Source organism: Salmo salar, chromosome 10 (assembly GCF_965601325.2).
Source record: "Salmo salar chromosome 10, fSalSal1, whole genome shotgun sequence".
NCBI classification, from domain to species: Eukaryota; Metazoa; Chordata; class Actinopteri; order Salmoniformes; family Salmonidae; genus Salmo; species Salmo salar.
In genome coordinates, this window is record NC_138300.1 from 79,287,160 (window position 1) to 79,314,993 (window position 27,834).

The 27,834-nt window shown below is 43.6% G+C and overlaps 1 protein-coding gene across 1 annotated transcript in view; it reads left to right on the forward strand.

Moving 5' to 3' along the window:
* Positions 1-27,834, forward strand: part of LOC106561032 (metabotropic glutamate receptor 8) — a 264,607-nt gene that overhangs the window by 165,205 nt on the left and 71,568 nt on the right. The window contains exons 4-6 of the mRNA XM_014124591.1: positions 23,915-24,050; positions 25,338-25,492; positions 25,676-25,813. Of these exons, the coding sequence (XP_013980066.1) occupies positions 23,915-24,050; positions 25,338-25,492; positions 25,676-25,813 (429 nt within the window). The remainder of the gene's footprint in view (positions 1-23,914; positions 24,051-25,337; positions 25,493-25,675; positions 25,814-27,834) is intronic.

Here is a 27,834-nt window from a genome sequence, read left to right on the forward strand (position 1 = left end):
CTGTACTAGGGTAGTTACAAACAGCACATAAATTAAATCATCAGCATATAGTGATCACATCTTTACTAATGCTGCAAAAATTAGCTTGAAAGCAGTATCCAGATACATTGGATGTAGTGATCACAATATAGTAGCCATATCTAGGAAAGTCCTAATATGGTGTATAAGAGGTCATACAATACGTTTTGTAGTGATTCCTATGTTAATGTAAAGAATATTTATTGGTCGGTGGTGTGTAATGAGGAGCAACCAGCCGCTGCACTTGACACATTTATGAAATTGATTTATGAAATTCCAGTTACTAATAAGTATGCACCCATTAAGAAAATTACTTTAAAAAATCCCTGTGGATTGATGAGGAATTGAAAAATTGTATGGTTGAGAGGGATGAGGCAAAAGGAATTGCAAATAAGTCTGACTGCAAATTGAGAATTGAGAAATTGTGTTGCAAAATAGAGAAATCGTGTGAATAAACTGAATAAAAAGAAGAGGAAACTGCACTATGAAACAAAGATAAATGACATAAAGAATGATACAGTAGTAAAAAGCTTTTGGAGCACCTTAAATCACATTTTGGGAAAAAAGGCAAACTCAGCTCCGTCATTCATTGAATCACATGGCTCATTCATCACAAAACCGACTGATATTGCCAACTACTTTAATTATTTTTTAATTGGCAAGATTAACAAATTTAGGTATGACATACCAGTGTAGCGTGGTTCGTTCTGCATTGTATTTAATGAGGACACTGCCACAACTGGAGGTCTGCTTGTTTTAATTTGCCCTGCACACAAAGAGACACCACACAATATGTTAGCCCTTGGCACAGTCACAGCTCTCAGGCACCTCGCTAGCTGAAGGTCAGGCAAGAGAGCCCAAAAATAAATAACAGGTGCTGCGTGCACATATTCAGTGCACAACAGCACACAATACAAGAAAAATGATAGACAACATAATTCGGACAAAATAAAAGACATACCTGCGCACGAAAAGACAACGCACAAACATCCTTGTGTGCAACTTGGTGCATAATCTAGGGGAACAACATCACACTGTTACATTCACCCCCACTGTTTTACACTAGATTATAGGCACAAAACAAAACACATTACCTCGATGGTAACAAAGCACAGAAAGAAAAAAAACATTTAACACCCACAGGGCAACAGAGTAACCCAGTGTAGTCCCTTAATTCTAGAACCACAAATGGTCGACCAGCTGAAAAGCTATCCTGTGAAGGATTAGGAAAAATAAGGTGTAGCTAATCCCTTATTCAACCATATACACAAAATGCCATATGTGGATAAACAAAGTTACATGAATTGTCGAATATACATATTAGACAAACCCACAGATTATTCTAAGACATACTTAGATTACTACATATATATATATATATATATATATATATATATATATATATATATATATATATATATATATATAAAAAAAGGTAGGCAATGTCCTACCGTCACTGAGAAACCATTAACTTTTTCCTTTTCTGTGTAGACATAGTTTGGATTAGCCTATTCACTGGCTTAATAAGTCTAGCTAGTCTAGTCCGGACACCCTCACCCAAAATCCTGGCAGAAATGTCACGGACAGTACCAACCGTGCTCAGAGGTCTAACCTCAGGATGGGGAGTATTACAGATCGACATATCTGGAGCCAGCACACTTTCAGTTACGATTCAACACTAGTAGTGTCAAACGACTGATCAGAATCCTGGTTGGTTGTTATAGACCACACTGACGAAGCATCTTCAACCAAGTTAACATCTTCTGTCACAGCATCATCCACACTGAGTGGAGTTTTGCTGTCAAAACTCTTGTAGGCTTTAGGGATATCTCTCTGGTCCACTTCTGCTGAGCACACCTCACTCAAGAGGACGGTTGTTCCACTTCACTTACATCAGCTGGAACTTCACCATCCTCTTGGAGTATCCTCCCAGAAGACTCAGGAAGGCCTGCTACCCAATGGACAGTCCTGGCGTCACTCCCATCCATTTGGCTGGTCTCTGCAGACATCTCAGAGGTCACATCACCACTCGATAGAGATCTGTGACCATTAGGTTCCTCCCAAGAAGGCAAAGGCAGAAAGTTGACTGGCATAATCAGGTTCCTATGCACAGTTTTGATGCACCAGTCATAGGGTGTTGGATACGATATGTGTTCAGTGAGCTGTTCTTCGCAACAGCTATGTACACCACGCTGTCCCAGCGATCAGCCAGTTTCTTCTTGCCCCTCTCTCCCTTGTTAGCAAGTAGAACTCTGTCTCCCTTCTCTACCGAATGACCCTTAGACCGTCTGTTGTAGACCTCGGCGTGTCTCGTTTGTTGCTTTTTGGCATGCTGCTGGGCCAATGTCATGGCCTCTCTCAGATCCTCACCCAGAGACTGGACATACTTATCCACATCTACTGTGTCCCCATCTAACAGCACACTTTCAAACATAACATCTACCGGCAACCTAGGGGTGCGACCAAAATCAAGAAGAAGGGCGGAAACCCAGTAGTCTCGTGAACAGTGCAGTTATAGGAGAAAGTCAATGTGTTCAACATCTGAGGCCATTTAGCCTTGGACCTAGCTGGCAGAGCTCTAATCATACCACCCAGTGTGCGATGCAGACGTTCTGCTTGACAGTTATCCATGGGATGGTAAGGTGTGGTGTGAGACTTTTCAACACCAGATAACTTAACCTGTTGGGCATAGGGGGCAGTATTTGCACGGCCGGATAAAAAACGTACCCGATTTAATCTGGTTACTACTCCTGCCCAGTTGGGGCTCGGGGGCAGTATTGAGACATTTTGAAAAAAATATGTGCCCATTTTTAACTGCCTCCTACACCAACTCAGAAGCTAGGATATGCATATTATTAACACATTCGGATAGAAAACACTCTGAATTTTCTAAAACAGTTTGAATGGTGTCTAAGTATAACAAAACTCATATTGCAGGCAAAAACCTGTGAAAAATAGATTAAAAAAAATGTGAATTTTGTGACTGTACTATTTAGTGTCATTGTTTTATAGATACCATAGTGAGAAAGGATTCATTTCGCAACACCTACGGCTTCCACTAGATGTCAACGATCTTTATAAAGTTGTTTGAAGCGTCTATGATAAACAGAGAGCAAATTAGAATCCAAGGAAGTTGACATGTCATCACTTCATTTTTTTGCGCCTGCGCATAAATCTGAGAAACGTGAGTTTTGTCTTCATTGTTTATCTCGACATAGGATAGGTTGTGTGAAAATATTACTGATGTTTAACGTTAAAAATGGACCAAAAGATTAATGCTAAACAACATTTGACATGTTTGAACGAACATAAATAGATTATTTACTAGTTTTTTTTAGCTTTTCGGCGTGATTTTACAGTCCCCCACCATGTTTTGTGGGAGCATAATGAACGCTAAGTACTTGGTGTTATTTGGACATAAATTATGAACTTTGTCAAAAGAAACCACATTTGTTCCGGACCTGGGATGCCTTCCGGACCTGGGATGCCTGTCTTCTGATGGAGATAATCAAAGGTAAGGGGATATTTACAATGTTATTATCGATTTTAGATGATGCTAACTGTATAGCATAGCCTGTTGTTCTTAGCATAGCACCCCGTTTATTGCAAAATGTGATTTCCCAGTAAAGTTATTTTGAGATCTGGCCATTCGGTAGCAATTACGAGATGATAATATATTATTCTTTGAATGACAATATTATAATTTACCAATGTTTTCGAATAGTAATTTTGTTATGTTCACCGGAAGCATTTCAGAGAAGAAAAAAATCTGAATTTCACGCTACTGTAAAATGCTGTTTTTGGATATAAATATGAACTTGATGGAACAAAAAATGCATGTATTGTATAACATAATGTCCTAGGAGTGTCATCTGATGGAGATTGACAAAAGTTAGTGCATAATTCAAGCTGGTTTCTGCTTTTGGTGACGCCTGACCTTGAATTGAAAATGGATGTTTGTACTTTTGTGGCTATGTACTGTCCTAACATAATCTAACTTTATGCTTTTGCCGTAAAGCCTCTTTGAAAATCGAACAATGTGGTTAGATTAAGGAGATGTTTATCATTTAAATTGTGTAAAATAGTTGATTGTTTGAGAAATTGAAATTATTAGATTTTTTATGTTTTGAATTTCCAGCCTTGTTAGCAATCCCGGCTCGGGGTTCATTGCTAACCTGTAGCCCCAACAGGTTATAGACCACACTGACGAAGCATCTTCAACCAAGTTAACATCTTCTGTCACAGCATCATCCACACTGAGTGGAGTTTTGCTGTCAAAACTCTTGTAGGCTTTAGGGATATCTCTCTGGTCCACTTCTGCTGAGCACACCTCACTCAAGAGGACGGTTGTTCCACTTCACTTACATCAGCTGGAACTTCACCATCCTCTTGGAGTATCCTCCCAGAAGACTCAGGAAGGCCTGCTACCCAATGGACAGTCCTGGCGTCACTCCCATCCATTTGGCTGGTCTCTGCAGACATCTCAGAGGTCACATCACCACTCGATAGAGATCTGTGACCATTAGGTTCCTCCCAAGTAGGCAAAGGCAGAAAGTTGACTGGCATAATCAGGTTCCTATGCACAGTTTTGATGCACCAGTCATAGGGTGTTGGATACGATATGTGTTCAGTGAGCTGTTCTTCGCAACAGCTATGTACACCACGCTGTCCCAGCGATCAGCCAGTTTCTTCTTGCCCCTCTCTCCCTTGTTAGCAAGTAGAACTCTGTCTCCCTTCTCTACCGAATGACCCTTAGACCGTCTGTTGTAGACCTCGGCGTGTCTCGTTTGTTGCTTTTTGGCATGCTGCTGGGCCAATGTCATGGCCTCTCTCAGATCCTCTCCCAGAGACTGGACATACTTATCCACATCTACTGTGTCCCCATCTAACAGCACACTTTCAAACATAACATCTACCGGCAACCTAGGGGTGCGACCAAACATCAAGAAGAAGGGCGGAAACCCAGTAGTCTCGTGAACAGTGCAGTTATAGGAGAAAGTCAATGTGTTCAACATCTGAGGCCATTTAGCCTTGGACCTAGCTGGCAGAGCTCTAATCATACCACCCAGTGTGCGATGCAGACGTTCTGCTTGACAGTTACCCATGGGATGGTAAGGTGTGGTGTGAGACTTTTCAACACCAGATAACTTAACCTGTTGGGCATAGGGGACAGTATTTGCACGGCCGGATAAAAAACGTACCCGATTTAATCTGGTTACTACTCCTGCCCAGTAACTAGAATATGCATATAATTGTTTGATTTGGATAGAAAACACCCTAAAGTTTCTAAAACTGTTTGAATGGTGTCTGTGAGTATAACGGAACTCATTTGGCAGGCCAAAACCTGAGAAGATTCCAAACAGGAAGCGCTCTCTCTGACTATTCCTTGGCCTTCTTGATCATCTCTATCCAAAACAGGGGATCTCTGGCATAACGTGACATTTTCTAACGCTCCCATAGGCTCTCAGAAGGCGCCAGAACGTTGAATGATGAAATTGCAGGCCATGGCTGAAAAACAGTAGCGCATTTGGATAGTGGTCGATCTGAGAACAATGAGACTGGGGCGATCGTGCACGAGACTCCACCATCTTTACTTTCTCTCTCTTTGAACGAAAACAACGACTCCCGGTCGGAATATTATCGCTTTTTTACGAGAAAAATCGCATAAAAATTGATTTTAAACAGCGTTTGACATGCCTCGAAGTATAGTAATGGAATATTTTGAATTTTTTTGTCACGAAACGCGCCGGGCGCGTCACCCTTCTTTACCCTTCGGATAGTGTCTTGAACGCACGAACAAAACGTCGCTATTTGGATAAAACTATGGATTATTTGGAACCAAACCAACATTTGTTATTGAAGTAGAAGTCCTGGGAGTGCATTCTGACGAAGAACAGCAAAGGTAATCCAATTTTTCTTATAGTAAATCTGAGTTTGGTGAGTACCACACTTGGTGGGTGTCAAAATAGCTAGCCTGTGATGGCCGGGCTATCTACTCAGAATATTGCAAAATGTGCTTTCACCGAAAAGCTATTTTAAAATCGGACATAGCGATTGCATAAAGGAGTTCTGTATCTATAATTCTTAAAATAATTGTTATGTTTTTTGTGAACGTTTATCGTGAGTAATTTAGTAAATTCACCGGAAGTGTTCCCATAGAGGTTAAGTAATTCTCCAATAAGTGAACTCTCAAAGTTAGCACCCCTGTCAGAATGGATACAATCAGCGAACCCATAAATGCAGAATAAATTATTCCAGAGAACACGAGCAACAGTCTTAGCAGACTGGTTTGGACATGGATACGCACAGGCCAGCTTAGTAAAGTGATCAGTCACTACTAACACATCAATAGACTTGTTGTTTGAATCTTCTGCAGTCCAGAAATCAATACACATGAGTTCTAAAGGTGCTGTTGTCACAATGGAGACGAGTCGAGCTCTTGCTTCAGGCTCAGGTGCTTTACTCAACACACATCTCTTACAGTGGGCCACGTATTCCTTGACATCCTTTTCCACAGATTCCCAGTAAAACCGCTGTCTCGTGAGCCACAATGTGTGCTCCTGACCCTGATGACCAGCATCATCATGAACTCCCTTCAACACGAGGCCTCTCAAAGACACAGGTACGACATACTGGAATATTTTCTTCTTGCTCACTGGGTGTTTTGAGACACGATACAGAATCCCTAACAGTGTGGTGAGTTTTCCCCACTGTCTTAGAGTGTTAACTGTTTCTTTAGCTTCAAGGACCTCCTCTCTCCTAGATGGGCGTCGGACTCTATCTACAATGAACATGACTCTGCTGATGACTGGATCCAGTGACTGGTTATCATACAGCTCCTTGTGTGTAAGGACAGGTAATGGGCTCTGACCCATGGACATCAATTTCTCAAGGTTCTGCACATGTGAAACGGCTCTCACTGTGGCACCATCATCCCATCGGTGGTGGGCATGGAGGGCAGCAGACACCTCTTCACAGGAAACCAACCCACTGACATCGTCTCCAGCTCTACTCACCTCACTCCCAGGAGCCATAGATGTTCTACATCCAGCCTCGGGCTGCTCACAGATGAGGCGGAACATGTCTTGAACATCATCCACTCTAAGACCTCTGGCTTCCTCCAGCTGAACATCATATGGCATTCTTGTCAGTCGGTGCAGAACTGTGGAGCGGACAAATGGCTCTCTGCTCAAAGCATCAGCAACAACATTCTTGGGCCCTGGTATGTACTGGATATCAAAATCAAAGGGTGCTAGTTTGCAACCCATCTCTGCTCGCATGCATCAAGTCTCGGCTTTGTAAGAATATACTTCAGTGGATTGTTGTCGGTCCACACAGTAAACTTATGCCCTCGCAGCCAATGGCTGAATTTATCATGAATGGCCCATTTCATGGCAAGAAATTCCAGTCGGTGAGCAGGATACTTGGATTCTGCATGATTAAGAGATTTACTAGCAAAAGCTATTGGCCTGGCTATGGCCTCCCCATCTTGCACTTGGGATAGTACAGCTCCCAAACCATTAGTAGACGCATCAACAGAAAGTAAAAATGGCTGAGAAAAATCTGGATGAACCAGCAGTGCCAGATCAACTAGTGCTGCTTTCAAAGCTTCAAAAGCGAGTTGACATTCGACAGTCCAGTCTGTAGCAGTGATCTTGCGAGAGGGACCAGGTCTCTTTCTACCCTTGCCTCTCCTAGGCTTCTTCTGATCTGTAGTTAGCTGAAACAATGGCCTTGCAACCATGGAACAAGGTTGTAGTGTTGATAGTATACTACTACCAAGTAGTGTTGATAGTATACTACCATACCAAGGAAAGAACAGATTTTGCTAGGAGACGGAGTAACACCATCAGCTTCCATCATCTCACTCTCAGTCACATTTAAAATGGTTTGAAACTTAGCAGGGTCAGTGGCTACACCCTCCTGAGAAATGATGTGGCCCAAAAACTTAACAGACCTTCTCAAAAACTTGCACTTAGACAGAGACAGTTTAAGATTGTGCTCCTGCAACCGCTGAAAAACCATATCAAGTCTCTGCAAACTCTCTTCCTCTGTCTTAGCAAAAAACATAAAATCATCCAAATAGCAAAGGAGACTTAGAAAGTTTTGGTCACCAAAGATGGTCAGCATCATTCTCATAAAAGTAGCTGGCCTGTTGAAGGCCCTGAAGTAAACGATTGTACTCCTGCAGACCTAAAGGAGAGGAAAAGGCCGTGTATTTCTTATCCTCTTCATGCAGTGGCACATTGTAGTACCCCGATGTCAAATCCATTGTGCTGAAGAAGGCATTACCTCCCAGCACAGTCAGTACATCAGCCTGAGGAGGCAGGGGATGAGCATCCTTTACTGTGCGGGCATTTAACCACCTAAAGTCAGTACATAGATGCAAGTCCCCATTCTTTTCCCATACCAGCACCAATGGTGAGGCATACTCGCTGCTGGATTTTCTGACGATTTCCTTTTCCTTCAAATCATCCAGTGTTTCCCTGAGTTTTTGGTAATGAGCTGGGGAAAGCCTACGATAAGGTAATCAAAATGGGTGGTCATCAGTCAGCTATATGCGATGGCAGAACTCTTTTGCCTCGCCACAATCTAGGCTATGTCTAGAGAACACTGTGTCATACTTCTCAATTATCCTGACAAGTTTGTCTTTCCAGAACTGTGAAACTGGACACTCCTCAAGAGACAAGCCTTGAAGTCCAAGATTGCTCAGTGTACTGTTGCCATTAACTACACTGCCACCAACTGAACTCTTAGCTGTCAGACTGCCGTGTGAGCTGTCACTTTTGCCACGTTCTGGTAAGCTGCTTGCTGCTTGACATCATCAAGATCCTCCAATGCAATGCAAGGGTACACATCCAACCACTTTAGAATTTTGTCTCAGGGTAACTGGCGATGTTGTTGGATTCACAATCTTCACAGGGAGCCATCCATCCCCCCACAGAGGCGTAACTACTCTCCCTACTAATATTTGTTGATTCACACAACGAGATGTGCTGGGCTCAACAACAACAGTACTGCCCACAGAGAGTTTTGTCTTTGGGGGTAGGCGGCCCAACACCAGATGCTCACTCATGGGTTGGAGCGTTACTGCTCTCTCCAACTTAATGGTGCCCACTTTATCTGGGATGGAGTCTCCTCTCCATCTCTCCAGATTTGATAGGAGATGCAGGAAGTTGCTGTCATCACACCGGATAGAAGAACCTGGTGTACCCACCAACCGCCATTCAAATACCCAAAAATTGCAATGAACAAATTCCTCCAAAACATACAAATAAATACAAATTCCCTTATCTAGTTAATACGCTACATTCACCTTCAATATTTACAGTATATATTCACTTATAGCGAACCATCAACAAGTGCGCATGTGCAGATCGTGCACCTCATCCACATGCACAGCTCCGGTAGTCTGTAACGGGCGTCGTATAGAGGGGACCAAGGTGCAGAGTGTTGAGTGCTCATAAGTAATTTTTAATGAAAACAAAACACTTTGACAAAAAAACAAAACGACAGCCAACAGTTCTGTCAGGTGACATACACGAAACAGAAAACAACTACCCACGAAAACCAAGTGGGAAAAAGGCTGCCTATGTCACGCCCTGACCTGAGAGAGAGGGTTTGTTTCTCTATGTGGTTAGGCCAGGGTGTGGGGTGGGGTGGGCATTCTATGTGTTGTATTTCTTTGTGTTGGGCCGAGTATGGTTCCTAACCAGAGGCAGCTGTCTATCGTTGTCTCTGATTAGGAACCATACTTAGGCAGCCTGTTTTTCCTTTGGGTTTTGTGGGTAGTTGTTTTCTGTTTTGTTCCTTGTAACCTGACGGAACTGTTGACAGTCTTTTTTGTTGTTTTTGATTTAGTGTTTTCATTAAAGTAAAATATGAGCACTTTCCATGCTGCGCCTTGGTCCCCTTTGTACGACCCTTGTTACAGAACTACCCACCATGACTGAATCAAGCGGCGTGCCCAGGCAGAGATGGACACCTGGTCACACATGGAATGAATGGAGAGGAGAAACTGGACTTGGGGGCAAGTCATTGACAGATATCGGAGCCTAACGGGGAAGAACGAGAGGCAGCCCCCCCCAAAAAAATGTTGGGGGGGGCACACGGGTAGTTTGGCTGGGCCAGGGGTGAGCCCTGAGCCAACTCCCCATGCTTATTGTGGTGAGCATGTGCCTGCCTCTCGCACTCTCTCTCCGGTACGCCTCCATAATCCAGTACGTCCAGTGCCTGCTCCTCGCGCTCTTCCTCCAGTGCGCCTCCAGAATCCAAGAAGTCCTGTGCCTGCTTCCCACACTCTCCATCCAGTTCGCCTCAATAGCCCAGTAAGGCCGGTGCCTGCTTTGAGCACTCGGTCCTCAGTGCGTCTCCCCAGTCTGGTGAGACCGGTTCCAGCTCCCCGTAGGAAGCCTCCAGTGATGATCAATGGTCCGAAACCTCCAGTGATAATCCATGGCACGAAGCCTCCAGTGATGATCCATGGCCTGGAGCCTCCAGTGATAATCCATGGCACAAAGCCTCCAGTGATGATCCATGGCCCGGAGCCTGTAGGGATGATCCATGGCATGGAGCCTGCAGCGAAGGTCCCCAGTCCGGAACCTACAGAGACGCTCTCCAGTCCGGAGCCTCCAGCGACGCTCCTCAGCCCGGAGCCTCCAGCGACGCTCCTCAGCCCGGAGCCTCCAGCGACGCTCCTCAGCCCGGAGCCTCCAGTGAAGCTCCCCAGTCCGGAGCCTCCAGCGATGCTCCCCAGTCCGGAGCCTCCAGCGACGCTCCTCAGCCCGGAGCCTCCAGTGAAGCTCCCCAGCCCGGAGCCTCCAGCGATGCTCCCCAGCCCGGAGCCTCCAGCGACGCTCCTCAGCCCGGAGCCTCCAGCGACGCTCCTCAGCCCGGAGCCTCCAGTGAAGCTCCCCAGCCCGGAGCCTCCAGCGATGCTCCCCAGCCCGGAGCCTCCAGCGACGCTCCCCAGTCTGGAGCCTCCAGCGGCGATTTGCAGTCCGGAGCCTTCAGCGGCGGTCTGCATCCCGGAGCCTTCAACACATTCAGTGCACAACAGCACACAATACAAGACAAATGATAGGCCACCGTGTGTTGTGAAATCTATGAATGTATTGTAATGTTTAAAAAATTCTATAACTGCCTTAATTTTGCTGGCACCCAGGAAGAGGAGCTAATGAAAATCCATAGTAGATACAACTACAAATACAAATAAGTGTGTGGCGTCAATATGTGTGTGTTTTTAGTGTGTAAGTTGATGTAGTGTGTGTGTGTGTGTGTGTGTGTGTGTGTGTGTGTGTGTGTGTGTGTGTGTGTGTGTGTGTGTGTGTGTGTGTGTGTGTGTGTGTGTGTGTGTGTGTGTGTGTGTGTGTGTGTGTGTGTGTGAGTGTAGTTTGTGTGTGTCACAGCTGTCTTCAGGAAAGGACCAAAATGCAGCAGAGTTAGTGTTCATCATCTTGAATTTAATAGAAAGAACACTATAACAAAAACAAACTGAGAAAACTGACAGCCAACAGTCCTGTCAGGTGCAACCACACTAAACAAGAAACAATTACCCACAACCCCAAAGAAAAACACACACTCCTATATAGGACTCCCAATCAAAGGCAACTCAACACACCTGCCTTCAATTGGGAGTCCTAATCACCAACACAACCATTCACACACACAAAAACCCTGCCACATCCTGACCAAAACTAATCCAATTGCTTCCTCTGCTGGTCAGGATGTGACAGTGTGAGTGTGTGGGTAGAGTCAAGTGAGTGTGCATAAAGACAGTTCAAGAGAGTCAGTGCAAAAAAATTACGGTAAAGAAATAAATAGTAAAGGGGATCAATGTAAATAGTAAATTGTCCGGGTAGCCATTTGATTAGCTGTTCAGCAGTCTTAGGCTTCAGGGTAGAAGTTGTTCAGGAGCCTTTTGGTCTAGACTTGGCGCTCCGGTACCGCTTGCCATGCGGTAAAATAGAGAACAGTCTATGACTTGGGTGGCTGGAGTCTTTGACAATTTTTTGGGCCTTCCTCTGATTTTGGGCCTTCCAAGCCATGAGGTCAAAGGAATTCTCCGTATAGCTCCGAGACAGCATTGTGCCGAGGCACAGATCTGGGGAAGGGTACCAAAACATTTCTGCAGCATTGAAGGTCCCCAAGAGCACAGTGGGCTCCATCATTCTTAAATGGAAGTAGTTTGGAACAACCCGGCCAAACTGAGCAATCGGGGGAGAAGGGCCTTGGTCATGGAGGTGACCAAGAACCTGATGATCACTTTGACAGAGCTCCAGAGTTCCTCTGTGGAGATGGGAGAACCTTTCAGAAGGACAACAATTTCTGCAGCACTCAACCAATCAGGCCTTTATGGTAGAGTGGCCAGATGGAAGCCACTCCTCAGTAAAAGGCACGACAGCCCGCTTGGAGTTTTCCAAAAAGCACCTAAAGGACTCTCAGACCGTGAGAAACAAGATTCTCTGGTCTGATGAAACCAAGATTGAACTATTTGGCCTGAATGCCAAATGTCACGTTTGGAGGAAACCTGGAACCATCCCTAAGGTGAAGCATGGTGGTGGCAGAATCATGCTGTGGGGATGTTTTTCAGCAGCAGGGACAGGGAGATTAGTCAGGATCGAGGGAAAGATGAACGCAGTAAAGTACAGAGATATACGAAAACCTGCTCCAGAACACTCAGGACCTTAGACTGGGGCAAAGGTTCACCTTCCAACAGGACAATGACCCTAAGCACACAGCCAAGACAATGCAGGAGTTGCTTCGGGACAAGTCTCTGAATGTCCTTGAGGAGCCCAGCCAGAGCCCGGACTTGAACCCAATCTAACATGTCTGGAGAGATCTGAAAATAGACGCCTCCCATCCAACCAGACAGAGCTTGAGAGGATCTGCAGAGAAGAATGGGAGAAACTCTCCAAATACAGGTGTGACAAGCTTGTAGCGTTATACCCAAGAAGATTCGAGGCTGTAATCACTACCAAAGGTGCTTCAACAAAGTACTGAGTTAAGGTTCTGAATACTTATGTAAATGTGATGTCTCAGTTTAAAAACCTGTTTTTGCTTTGTCATTATGGGGTATTGTGTGTAAATTGAGGAGGGAAAAAACAATTTCATCCATGTTAGAATAAGGGTGTAAGGTAACAAAATGTGGAAAAAGTCAAGGGGTCTGAATACTTTCCGAATGCACAGTATGTTTGAAACATTGATTGCAATAAAATTACAGTGTTGAATCGCAATACATATAGAATCGTGTGATACATATAGAATTGCAATACATATCACATTGGCACCTATAAGTCCCTGTCAATTCCCAGCCCTAGAATTGACTCAACTTGACCTCAAAATAATGGAACGTCTGAAGGATTTTGCTATGTCAGTGGAATAGAGAAATCAGATGGAAGTTGTTTCTCACGTAATATTTGCTTTGAAGCAACTGGAGGTGCTGGCAGTAAAGGTCTTCATGGGTCCAAAACGTTGGACCCGTTCTCAAATGGATCGATGGCTTTCCCACCCGAACCCAATATGCATAAATACATTTTCAAAAAATAGAGAACTGTTTCAAATGGACCCGAGGACAGTCGGACCCCTTTCCGAAACGGGTTGTGAAAAAACAGACTCAAAAAGAACCGTGCTTGTTTCGGATTTGATAAACCCGTTCAGATCTGAGGGTAGAACGAAAGAGAGCGAAAGAAAGCCAGCGCCATAAAAAACTAGGGATATTGGCCAAACGTTTATAAAACAGCTTATAACAAATTACCCCAAAAATATTCCTTGAATCGATGTGTAGCATATGCTAAACTGTATAGCCTATTAGGTTTGAACATTTCTAAAACAATAACGGTCCACCTCACAGTGGTTGATTGTGGCCGTCAGTTTGCCTCTCTCACCCTCTCTCTCCTCAGCAGCAGGCGCACGTAAAGGTGAGCTTCCGGAACCAGTTTCAGCTGTACCTGGCCCGGCCTAACATATAGGCCTATGTTTTATTGAGTTTTATTGAGTTTCAATTGGTAACACACTCGCACAGTTATCACCTCACACCTAAAATTAACAGAGGACGGGTCAAACGATAAATTAATTGTAATTGCACATACCTGAAACCTGTAGCAATTATGTATATCAGACCCGACCCAGATCCAAGATGGACCTGTGAAGACCTCTAGCTGGCATGTTTAGATCAGCATAGACTGAAGGGATGGAGCTAGATTCCAATAATCTGATCAGAGACTTGATCAAGACCTAGCATAGCTCTGAAACATTTAACTCTTTGCAGCAGTTAGTGTATCATCGCTCCAATTCATTGATTAACATATACACAGGCCATTCCCAATGGAACAAGTGAAACAATAGTTATCCCTAGCTTAATGTGCAAGTAATATAACATGTTTTGTTGATAAGTACCCATTGATCCTGACTCCTCTCTCTCTCTCTCTTCATTCATCCCTTTTTCAGAGCGAAATGGAAGCTTTAAGAAATAATGACCTATCTCCTTACTCAATTGGGATACAACAGTTGTTGCCATCTCCAATTTGTCAGTGGATGCAGAGAGCTAGGCGCACGGTGCGAACGGCTGATATTTCATTCAGTGCAAACCTGCTTTTACTGACTCATCACTGACCTTGTCAAGCCTGAGTGTTTATGCAACGCTTTCTGTATTCCCTCTCTGTATTCCATAGCACCTGATAAGTGCTCCAGAATTGAGGTTTTGAATTGAAAGTATCTCGGCAATATGACCACCCCCCTTTTTGGCATCCATTCCCGGATTGTATAAATCTATGCGCCTCACAAGGTAAAGCAATGTAATTTGTATGCAAATGAAGTCACAGAAGCAGAGTAGGAAATAGCGTACAGTATGAAATGTAAACATTTTAATCTGCCATATTATGATGAATACTGTACACGTGCCAATAAGAGAAATCACAAAACAAGCAAATGACAGACTGGGGTAAAATAGGTAAAGAGGCTATAACTGCACCACTAACATAGTCATAGTCACCTTCTTTTTGATACCAAGAAATAAGGATACAAAGAAATAAGTTAATAGTCTTGCCATTTATCATCTTAGTGTTAGTGCCATAAAAGCATTTGATACCATTTTGTTGCAATGTGAACAACGCCTTTCAATTTCAAAGTTGTTTTGGTACCCAAGAGCATAGTCTTTGTGGATATTTCCAGGTTTCCACTACATGTAAATCTGCAGGCTAGAAGTTTTTCATTTTACATAATGCAATGCCTGTGCTGGCAGCCTTGTGGCAGGGTTTGAGAGAGTGGGTTTAGAGGGCCATCTCGCTCTCAGACACGACATCTGAGAATGTTTGGGCTGAAGGAGTTTCGAGGGGTTCGATATCACTGCAGCATTCTGCATCTCTCACCACGCAGTCTGCACAGAGAGCGCTTTAAATGGCATATTCTTGGGGCTGATGTAACCATCCTCTTAAAAAGAGAGAAACGCCAGACGTAAAAGTTCCCCTATATCTGCAGGCTATGTTTTTCAAGAGGCCTCTTTTAGCCCACCTCAGCTAAACACATCCACAGAGGGCTATTGTCTCATCACATACTCATGAGCAAGAAGGGTTTATTTGCTTTCAGCTAGCTTCATACCCATCTGGCCTGTAGAAAATCAATTGGACAAAAAGTTATTTGCACAATAAATAGATTTGAATACCTACCACAAATGCAAGTGCATCAATTATTTGTGAGTCTTTCAATGTGCCAGCTTTTCCGTGCCAGACAAGTCTTTCTGTGGAGATTAAATGTGAACAGTTGCTCTCATAGAGCTTGTGATGCTGTACTGCAGTGGTCATCAACCTTTTCTGAGTCAAGATCACTTTGAGTCAAAATGCAAGCAAACATAAGCCTATGCAACATTAACCTATTAAAAACAGTACTGCAGCAATGAGAGTTGTGCAGTAGGCTTTAGGCCCAATACATTATCACCACATATTAGCTTTGCTTGAAATGCCCTGCCAATGCATTTTTGTTTTGACCATTTAAATATATATATATATTTCAACACTGGTAATAGATCAATTGTTGTATTACTTGTGAGGCACAGTTGAGTGACCATACATCTGATATACTGCATCTGATGGTCAGTCTCACCGGAGGGAGAGACCAGCAGACTGAGGGTCCGCCTCTCAACTTCCTTCCTCTCTCCCTTACCTCCACTGACACTGACCAAAAAGGGACACCGTCTTCCAACTGATGGCGAAACTTGAGTTGCACATCATTATTTCTACCTCATGCACAAATTAATGTTACTCCTGTGAAGAGAGAAAGTTAATTATTCCTTGATATTAAAAAAGACCCAAGCTTCTAATAATAACAATACAAGTCTATCGATACACTTTCCTACTCATTCATTACAGCTGCAGTGTTGGTTGTAAGGCGAGTAGAAGTAGGAAGAACCTGCAGAGCAGCTGAATCAGGTGCACCTACCGCCAACAACGCGAGACAAATAAAAACATTAAAATAGGAACACAAGCCTTTATCATTAGGTTTTTTACAGAAATGTTTGGTGATCGACTAGAAATGCCTTGGAGATCGACCAGTCGATCACAAATGACCAGTTGGTGACAACTGCTGTACTGTAACTTCCTTGTCTGAGGCAAAAACTCACAGAAAAACTTCAAAGGAATGTGCTTATCCCAGGGGCAGTACTGGAAGTAGTGGTATGACAACGGTAAACTTGTTTTAGAGGCAAACATGGAACTCTTATGTGGGTTAAGAGAAAAGGAGCAGGACTTAACAGTACGCTGCTGGGTTGTATAATGCTCTTTCTGTAAAGTATGAAGAGGAAGTGTCAATTGTGCAGAGGTTGGTTAAGTACCCATGTTGCTTTGTGTTTTTTTGCAGGAAAAAGTCTGATATACTGTGATGCTAGTGTAAAGGTTTACGGCACAGGTGGCTGCTGAGGGGAGCACGCTCATAATAATGGCAGGAACGGAGCTAATTAAATGTCATCAAACACATGAAAACCATACAGTACAGTACAGTGAGGGAAAAAAGTATTTGATGGTAGGTTTATTTGAACAGTGAGAGACAGAATAACAACAAAAAAATCCATAAAAACGCATGTCAAAAATGTTATAAAATGATTTGCATTTTAATGAGGGAAATAAGTATTTCACCCCTCTGCAAAACATGACTTAGTACTTAGTGGCAAAACCCTTGTTGGCAATCACAGAGGTCAGACGTTTCTTGTAGTTGGCCACCAGGTTTGCACACATCTCAGGAGGGATTTTGTCCCACTCCTCTTTGCAGATCTTCTCCAAGTCATTCCGGTTTTGAGGCTGACGTTTGGCAACTCGAACCTTCAGCTCCCTCCACAGATTTTCTATGGGATTAAGGTCTGGAGACTGGCTAGGCCACTCCAGGACCTTAATGTGCTTCTTCTTGAGCCACTCCTTTGTTGCCTTGGCCGTGTGTTTTGGGTCATTGTTGTGCTGGAATACCCATCCACGACCCATTTTCAATGCCCTGGCTGAGGGAAGGAGGTTTTCACCCAAGATTTGACAGTACATGACCCCGTCCATCGTCCCTTTGAGGTGGTGAAGTTGTCCTGTTCCCTTAGCAGAAAAACACCCCCAAAGCATGTTTCCACCTCCATGTTTGACGGTGGGGATGGTGTTCTTGGGGTCATAGGCAGCATTCCGCCTTCTCCAAACACGGCGAGTTGAGTTGATGCCAAAGAGCTCCATTTTGGTCTCATCTGTCCACAACACTTTCACCGTTGTCCTCTGAATCATTCAGATGTTCATTGGCAAACTTCAGACGGGCATGTATATGTGCTTTATTGAGCAGGGGGACCTTGTGGGCGCTGCAGGATTTCGGTCCTTCACGGCGTAGTGTGTTACCAATTGTTTTCTTGGTGACTATAGTCCGAGCTGCCTTGAGATCATTGACAAGATCCTCCCGTGTAATTATGGGCTGATTCCTCACCGTTCTCATGATCATTGCAACTCCACGAGGTGAGATCTTGCATGGAGCCCCAGGCCGAGGGATATTGACAGTTCTTTTGTTTCTTCCATTTGCGAATAATCGCACAACTGTTGTCACCTTCTCACCAAGCTGCTTGGCGATGGTCTTGTTGCCCATTCCAGCCTTGTGTAGGTCTACAATCTTGTCCCTGACATCCTTGGAGAGCTCTTTGGTCTTGGCCATGGTGGAGAGTTTGGAATCTGATTGATTGATTGCTTCTGTGGACAGGTGTCTTTTTACAGGTAACAAGCTGCGGTTAGGAGCACTCCCTTTAAGAGTGTGCTCCTAATCTCAGCTCGTTACCTGTATAAAAGACACCTGGGAGCCAGAAATCTTTCTGATTGAGAGGGGGTCAAATACTTATTTCCTCCATTAAAATGCAAATCAATTTCTAACATTTTTGACATGCGTTTTTCTGGATTTTTTGTTGTTATTCTGTCTCTCACAGTTCAAATGAACCTAACATTAAAATTATAGACTGATAATTTCTTTGTCAGTGGGCAAACGTACAAAATCAGCAGGGGATCAAATACTTTTTTCCCTCACTGTATACCATTCCACTGATTCGGCTCCAGCCATTACCACGAGCCCGTCCTCCCCAATTAAGGTGCCACCAACCTCCTGTGGTGTACAGAGAATACATAACTACGTACACTGCTATTGCACCAACCTATCTGTAACTACAGTTGAAGTTGGAAGTTTACATACACCTTAGCCAAATACATTTAAAAACTCAGTTTTTCACAATTCCTGACATTTAATCCTTATAAAAAGTCCCTGTCTTTGGTCAGTTAGATCACCATTTTATTTTAAGAACGTGAAACGTCCGAATAATAGTAGAGAGTGATTTATTTCTGCTTTTACTCCTTTCCTTTCACATTCCTAGTTGGTCAGAAGTTTGCATACACTCAATTAGTATTTGGTAGCATTGCCTTTAAATTGTTTAACTTGGGTCAAATGTTTTGCGTAGCCTTCCACAAGCTTCCCACAATAAGTTGGGTGAATTTTGGCCCATTCCTCCTGACAGAGCTGGTGTAACTGACTCAGGTTTGTAGGCTACCTTGCCCGCACACGGTTTTCAGTTCTGCCCACAATTTTTTTATAGGATTGAGGTCAGGGCTTTGTGATGGCCACTCCAATACCTTGACTTTGTTGTCCTTAAGCCATTTTGCCAAAACTTTGGAAGTATGCTTTGGGTCATTGTCCATTTGGAAGACTCATTTGCGACCAAGCTTTAACTTCCTGACGGATGTCTTGAGATGTTGCTTCAATATATCCACATAATTTTCCCACCTCATGATGCCATCTATTTTGTGAAGTGCACCAGTCCCTCCTGCAGCAAAGCACCCCCACAACATGATGCTGCCACCACCATGCTTCACGGTTGGGATGGTGTTCTTCAGCTTGCAAGCCTCCCCCTTTTTCCTCCAAACATAACGATGGTCATTATAGCCATGCAGTTCTATTTTTGTTTCATCAGACCAGAGGACATTTCTCCAAAAGTACAATCTTTGTCCCCATGTGCAGTTGCAAATCGTAGTCTGGCTTTTTTATGGCGGTTTCGGAGCAGTGGCTTCTTCCTTGCTGAGTGGCCTTTCAGGTTATGTTGATATAAGACTAGTTTTACTGTGGATATAGATACTTTTATACCTGTTTCCTCCAGCATTTTCACAAGGTCCTTTGCTGTTGTTCTGGGATTGATTTGCACTTTTCACACCAAAGTATGTTCATCTCTAGGAGACAGAACTCATCTCCTTCCTGAGCGGTATGACGGCTGCGTGGTTCCATGGTGTTTATACTTGTGTACTATTGTTTGTACAGATGAACGTGGTACCTTCAGGCATTTGGAAATTGCTCCAAAAGATGAACCAGACTTGTGGAGGTCTTGGCTGATTTCTTTTGTTTTTCCCATGATGTCAAGCAAAGAGGCACTGAGTTTGAAGGTAGACCTTGAAATACATCCAAAGGTACACCTGCAATTGACTCAAATGATGTCAATTAGCCTATCAGAAGCTTCTAAAGCCATGACATCATTTTCAGGAAATTTCTAAGCTGTTTAAAGGCACAGTCAACTTAGAATATGTAAACTTCTGACCCACTGGAATTGTGATACAGTGAATTATAAGTGAAATAATCTGTCTGTAAACAATTGTTGGAAAAAGTACTTGTGTCATGCACAAAGTAGATGTCCTAACCGACTTGCCAAAACTATAGTTTGTTAACAAGACATTTGTGGAGTGGTTGAAAAATGAGTTTAATTGACTCCAACCTAAGTGTATGTTAACTTCCGACTTGAACTGTACATCGTATAACTACTATAATTTCAATAGGTTACATGGTTTTATTGTCACTTGACAAAGTGAAAACGGGAGGTTTTCTGATTATATTTATTTGTAGTGGTGTTATTAGCAGTATCAGCACAACACCTTTTCACTTTAACATATAATACTGCCTGAATTAATTTGATCCCAGTGAAAAACAACACACCAGTGTTGTTTCTTGAGGAAATATCTACAAGCAACATATAAATAGTATTGTTACATGAAGGAATGTCAATTTCATACCACCAGAGTAATAATGTTCCCTGTAGTGCTGCAAACCCCTTTACCCCTAATGAGCAACAACAGTGTGGAAATTTCTTGATTTTCCAACCTTTATCAAAATTATACATCACCGTAACATGGGTGGTGCGTGCCGTATTCCATACAGAACAGACTTGTTAGCTGAACACAGGATATTAACACATGAAATACCTGCCTGGCTTGATATTGTCACCTCCCCCCTATAATTTGATATTCCACATCAAGTCCCAACTGGCTGCAATGAGTCCTGATTGCTGCAGTGCCTGGGTACTGCGATATCCCCTGATAGCCACTGCTACTAGCCGAGCTCGGCAGCCTTCGTTAATATTTTATAAGGATAGGTAGCCTACAAAAGGAACACATTACACTGTGAGAATCAGACTGTCCTTAACACAGAGCCAGTACACTACTACTCCTATATTTTCATGCCATCATTAGAGGCAACCACCTATATGCCCCCTCGCCGTGTGGTTTTCAGAAGGCCGTAATAGGTGATGTAAGTAATGAATGACCAATTATTTAATACAAATTGTAATCAATTTTTTCTATTAATCAGGCAAAGACCTTTCCGCAGTTTGCAGCGCTGAGCGAGGCACGATCATGTAGTGGTTTAATTACTATGTAGTGACATGGAGAATCTGCCCATTCATTAGATAACAATTAATCAAATTGGGAATTGGACTAGATTTCTGATTTATTGGGTGTTCACACACAGATGCTACTCCCACCCTGCAAGATAGATACTTGAAGACATTGACATAATACGTACATGGAAGATTGAATACAGGGTACAGATAAAATGGAAATTTGAAGCTAAAAGGAGTGTCATTTCATTAACAGGTACACAGCACTTGAACTGGATTTGATGGAAATCTACTTTGAGCACTCTAACTGGGGAGTCCTATGGCATTTCAACTTGAAGGGCTATATAGTGGAAATGGCAACATAGCAGAACAGATTTGGTGAGAGGTTTCATAAATCCATGGTGTAAGGCTGCTGATTTTCTGTCAGCCCTTTTTTGTATTTTTTATTTTACCTTTATTTATACAGGTTTCTCTCATTGAGATAACATCTCTTTTCCAAGAGAGACCTGGTCCAATAGCAGCAGGGGGAACAACGTTTCAGACAAAACAACTAACTTACACCAACACAACATTAAACAAAACTATAAACACACATACAGTACAACAATTACATATTATGTTAAAAACACGAAAGTCTTGACTAAAAACAGCTGTCCTAAAGACAATTACACTCTTCTAGGATATGTACATCGATCAAGTGTTAAAACTCCACCAACAAAACGAGATCATCAAATTTTTAAATGTTCAGGAGAGAATTCCAGGACCACGGAGCTAAGTAACTAAAATTATTTCTACCATGACCTGTTCTAATTTTTGGTACTGTTAGAAGCAAATGAGAATGGGACCGTAATTGATATTTATTTACCGACCTGACTAAAAAAGAACAGAGATAAAATGGCATTTTACCCAATATGGCCTTATAAATCAGTGTATACCAGTGTTAACGCCTACGCAAGGTCAATGACGACCAGCCAACAGCGCTGTAGAGATCACAAGGATGTGTTAGACGTTTTTGATTTGTAATGAACCTGAGGGCTGCATGATACACTGAATCAAGTGCTCTCAGGGTAGTGGTTGAGGCCTGCATATATATAACATCACTAAAATCTAAAACTGCCAGTAATGTACATCGTACCAGCTCCTTCCTGGCCTCCAAAGAAAAACAAGCCTTCTAGGCGATAGCGATAGATTAATGTGTGTACAATGTGCCCTCTGCATGGCGTGGTGGCAGGTGGCTGAGGGTGGAAGGTCACAGCAAGTGATGAAACAGCTAGCTCTAAACCTTGTTTACTGTACCCTCCGAGACAACATTTAGTCATACATTTAACTAAACTTTCAGAAGTGTTTACTAGATTATGTCGCATTCATTTTTAAGTTTTATCAGCGATTTCCTTCAGACAACATCCCATCATGGCGCCCCTCAGAGAAGTGACGCACACGAACATTCCCCAAACTCCCTTAATTACACCCAACAATGATTTAGATGACAACAACTAAGCATAACAATTTGGAGGTTGGGAACACCAGGGGAAGCAGATTGGCCATTACCCTTAAAAAGGTATCAATTTAGAGTTAATAACTAGTTGTGTTTGGGACAGTAATGTGGCGAGATGGCTCCCCTGATGGAGCTGGAAGAGACACAAAGAGATGGAACTGTTGCAGACGGACTGTAACGAGAGATTGGATTCCAAGGGGAGATCATCGCTTAAGTCAGAGCAGAGAGCCTAATGATATAATAGAGAAGTCTGAAAATTATGGAAGGTTATTATGGACCCAATTAAAGATGGAAGACTTCTCCTGTTGATGCACCGACGGGCCTTATCAAGTGCTGTTTATTTATATTCCCTGTGATGGATTCGTCACATCTGGCAGAGGTTTTTGAGTGCAAACAAATCAAGCTAAGCACATAAGTCGATAATACAGTCTGTCAGGCGCCACCTAATGTTTTTTAAACACCTAAAACCAAGTGATACAATTTGATATAATCTGAAATGTAATGCAGTTCTCACACTCAAGAGTGGATGGAGTGACTGGATGGATGGAAGGATTTCTCTGGCTCCCTCATCTGTATTCTGCTACTGTCCACATGAATGAATCAGATAGTGATGGTCTGTTTCTCTCTCCCACTCTCTCCCTCCCTTCCTCCATCTCTCTCTATACCTGTTCTCTCTGTCATGACCCTTCACTGTCTTTCCCTGTCTATTTTCTTTCCTCTCCATTTTCTTCTTATCCACTCTGTCCTCTCTCCTCCTCAAATCCATCCCTCATCTCTCCTTCATCTTGTACGTCCTCATCTTCACTTTCTCTTTCATTTCCTCTCCCCCTCTACTTGCTCTCTCATTCCCACCTTCTTCTCTTATCTACCTCACCTCTCTCTCTTATCCACTCTTTTTGGCTCTCTGTCTTGCTCTCCTCAACACATTCCCATCTCCACATCTTCACTCCTATCTCTCTCTTGCTCCTACGTATCTCCACCCCTCCATTCCTCTCTTTCACACTCTTCCCTCACATCTCCCTCCTCACTACCTCTCTTGCAACCCCTCCACTTCTCTTTCTTTCCAACCCTCTATCTTCCCCCTCTCTCTTTCTCACCATCTTTCTACGCCTACAACCCCTTCTCTCACCCCCTCCCTCCATACCTCTACTGCTCTCTCTTTTACCCCACCCCGTCCACCATTCCACTTCCTTCTCTCCATATTTTCCCTTTGTCAATCCCTCCTCTCTCTCTTTCCCTCCCTCCTCCTCTCCCCACAGGTGGTGTGTGCATTGCCCAGTCTCTGAAGATCCCCAGGGAGCCCAAGCCGGGGGAGTTTGACAAGCTCATTCTGCGATTGCTTGAGACCTCCAATGCCCGAGCCGTCATCATGTTTACCAATGAGGACGACATTCGGTGTGTATCTCTGTCTCACACACACACACACGTCCTCCTTCAGTCAGTGCACTCTAGTCGCCATCAACTTAAAAACAGTGTTTATCCTCCATCAGTTAATCCACAAACCCTTCACTGTGGATTGCGATAACGATGTTCCGATTAACTCCGGGACACTATAGGTAAGACGGCCTGTCTATGCGGTGGAGTGCATTGTATTGCAGTTCCTTTCAGCACATAAAGAACTCTGGTTATCTCGCCTTGATCTGAATAAGATTGAATTAAGCGGCAATGATCATCTGCACATTTGAATATTAGAACTCGAATGAAAGCTCTCTCAACTGAACACCTGCAACTCGAGAGAGGGAAAAAAAACTAAATTTCTAATGCTCCTCAACCGAAAGCTCAGCACCTGAGGGTAATAAGTAAACTCAGTTTCCCAAACTCCTGAGGACTGGGTAGAGCCACAGATCTTTCCTAAAATGGTTATATTAGACCGGTTCTCCCTGAGGTTGAACTGAGGAGGAGTTGAGAACGTCTGGGGAGGGTGGCTTTGCAGGAATCAAAACTGTAATATGGTTTCCTTCCACATTTACCAATTTCTTTAAATAGCTATATGGAAGCCATCAGGTTAGCAAAGCTTAGATGGATCATTGGAGATATTGGATACGTATCTCAGATTGGACAATGACAGTTGAATATCTTTCTCTCTCTCTTTATAGTTGTATATTTATTTAATTTAACCCTTATTTTGATTGAGAACACATTTTCATTTACAGCAATGACCTGGGGAATAGTTATAGGGGAGAGGAGGGGGGATGAATGAGCCAATTGGAAGCTGGGGACGATTAGGTGGCCATGATGGTACGGTATGAGGGCCAGATTGGGAATTTAGCCAGGACAACGGGGTTAACACGCCTACTCTTATGCTAAGTGGCATGGGATTTTTTTTGTGACCACAGAGAGTCAGGACACCCGTTTAATTCTCATCAAAAAGACAGTACCCTACACAGGGAAATATCCCCAATCACTGCCCTGGGGCATTGGGATCTTTTTTTAGACGAGAGGAAAGAGTGCCTCCTACTGGCTCTCCACACCACTTCCAGCAGCATCTGGTCTTCCATCCAGGACCGACCCTACTTAGCATCAGTGGCAAGCCAGTGGTGGGATGCAGGGTGGTATGCTATTGGATGATGTTGCGGTTGGGGTCGAATATATACAAGAAGTGAATCGGAATTAAGTTAATTGAAATTCAGTGAATCGAAATTCAGTGAATCAGAATGTAACAACTGTGTTTTCTTCTCACAGGCGTATCCTGGACGCAGCCAAACGCAACAACCAGACTGGTCACTTCCTTTGGGTTGGCTCAGACAGCTGGGGGTCCAAGATCTCCCCTGTGGTCCAGCAGGAGAGAGTGGCAGAGGGGGCCATCACCATCCTCCCCAAGAGAGCTTCCGTGGACGGTGAGAGAGCAAGAGACACTGAGCCTTATTGACCCTACTCAGCAAACAATGGTTAATAATGCATGTGTTTGAAGCACTGTGAGATGTACAACACTTTTGTGTTATAGAATGTGGCTTCAGGCTGAAATAAGTTTATTTTGTCTCTGTTTTTATTCCTCTTCTCAATTTTCATCCTTATCTCAGCCTTCGACCGTTACTTCCGGAGTCGCTCCCTCTCCAACAATAGAAGGAATGTATGGTTCGCGGAATTTTGGGAAGAAAACTTTGCGTGCAAGTTAGGGATGCATGGCAAGCGACCTGGGAGCCCCAAGAAATGCACAGGTACAGCATGTTCTTTCTTAAGCACTGAGGGAAGAGCATTATCTGGGGACGAGGAAGTACCTTCCGGCAGAGGTCTGTGCGTTCCCTCAGTGCAAACCTGACTGTTTAAACAGTGCACTGCAGAGATAGGCAGTGAACAACAGAGAGACAATAGTCTGTTGCTGGGGTGTATCTTCATCCCAATGCTATACAGACCCTAACCATAATAGTCTGGACTATCACACACCCCATCCAATCAATGCCATGCTTTTGGTAGTCAAGAGGTGATGGGTGGATGGTACAGGAGGTTGGTGGTACCTTAATTGGGAAGGACGGGCTCATGGTAATGGCCAGAGTGGAATAGGTGGAATGGTATCAAACACATTACATTTACATTTACTTCATTTAGCGGACGCTCTTATCCAGAGCGACTTACAAATTGGTGCATTCACCTTATGATATCCAGTGGAACAACCACTTTACAATAGTACATCTATATCTTTTTTTTTTGGGGGGGGGGTTAGAAGGATTACTTTATCCTATCCCAGGTATTCCTTAAAGAGGTGGGGTTTCAGGTGTCTACGGAAGGTGGTGATTGACTCCGCTGTCCTGGCATCGTGAGGGAGCTTGTTCCACCATTGGGATGCCAGAGCAGCGAACAGTTTTGACTGGGCTGAGCGGGAACTGTGTTTCCGCAGAGGTAGGGGGGCCAGCAGGCCAGAGGTGGATGAACGCAGTGCCCTTGTTTGGGTGTAGGGCCTGATTAGAGCCTGAAGGTACGGAGGTGCCGTTCCCCTCACAGCTCCGTACGCAAGCACCATGGTCACATCAAACACATGGTTTCCATGTGTTTGATGCCATTCCATAAGCTCTGTTCCAGACATTATTATAACTCATAGCTCCAGTTATAGCACTGTAATTTCATTCCACCGGAATTTCACTTTCAATATCTCTGGGAATATGTAGGGGAAAGGGTTTGCTCTAGCTTGAAATGGAAAACATCCGTATGTAGCACTCTTCGAATGTAACTCTCTGAGACACAAACAACCATTTTGCAGAGACATGCTGTATGTCTGAAGATGTGGATGCATGTGTTTGTGTTGAAGACCTCTGGAGACAAAGGCATCAGATCCACACATTCTGTGTAAATGTGTTTCTTTGAGTGTGTGTGTGCAGGGAAACTTTATGTACGTACGTTGTGTTGGAATTCATGATATTTTTATAATAACAATTTTATTCATAAAAAAAATGCAGGATGTGAGTGTATTAATGTGGCTGTGTTTGAGCTTTTTTTGCCCCCAAAACTCTATTTGTGTCTGGGGATATGCAGAGGCAGACGGCTGTCCGTTGCCCATATCCCAGACAACACTTATTGTTCTGACACGGTGACTGGAAGTAATGAGAATAATTATGGAGCTATTGTCGCCGTGCTCTCTCTCTCACTCACTCGCTCCCTCCTCCCCCTCTCCGCTCCTTATCTGCAATAGGATGCACACAACGCTGCAGTGCTGATAGATTCGTCTGTTAACAACACAGCCAGATCGCCTGATTATTATATTTTTTTAAAGTCAGTAGGGAAGGCATCAAATCACGACAGCGTGACAAAAAATGCAGTGCATTCTGTCATTAACAAAGCGGATGCGCCATGATCCAGCGAAAGCAAGTGGCACATACTAACTATTGTGTGCAGAAAATTATAAAAAGGTCTTGCACTTAAGCCGACTGAGGGAGACAGCCAGATCAGCCCGAGGGTGTTCCAAAATGAATTCCACATCACTAAGCTTCGCATATACAGCGCTTGTCTACTGAGAGTTGCATTGTGCTGACGACAATGTCCCCACTGTGTGGGCGAAAGAAATGTAATCCTTGATGATTTTGAGGAGTTTTTCTGGAGAACAGGCACTTTTGGGACAAATCCTTTGGAGACATGGCAGACACACCAAACAGGATTTGGTAAACGCACGGTGAGAGTAGCCAGGCAGCAGCAGGACCGAGGGGAGAAGAAAAAATAAACACCAATCTCAGCTTTCCAAAAATACCCC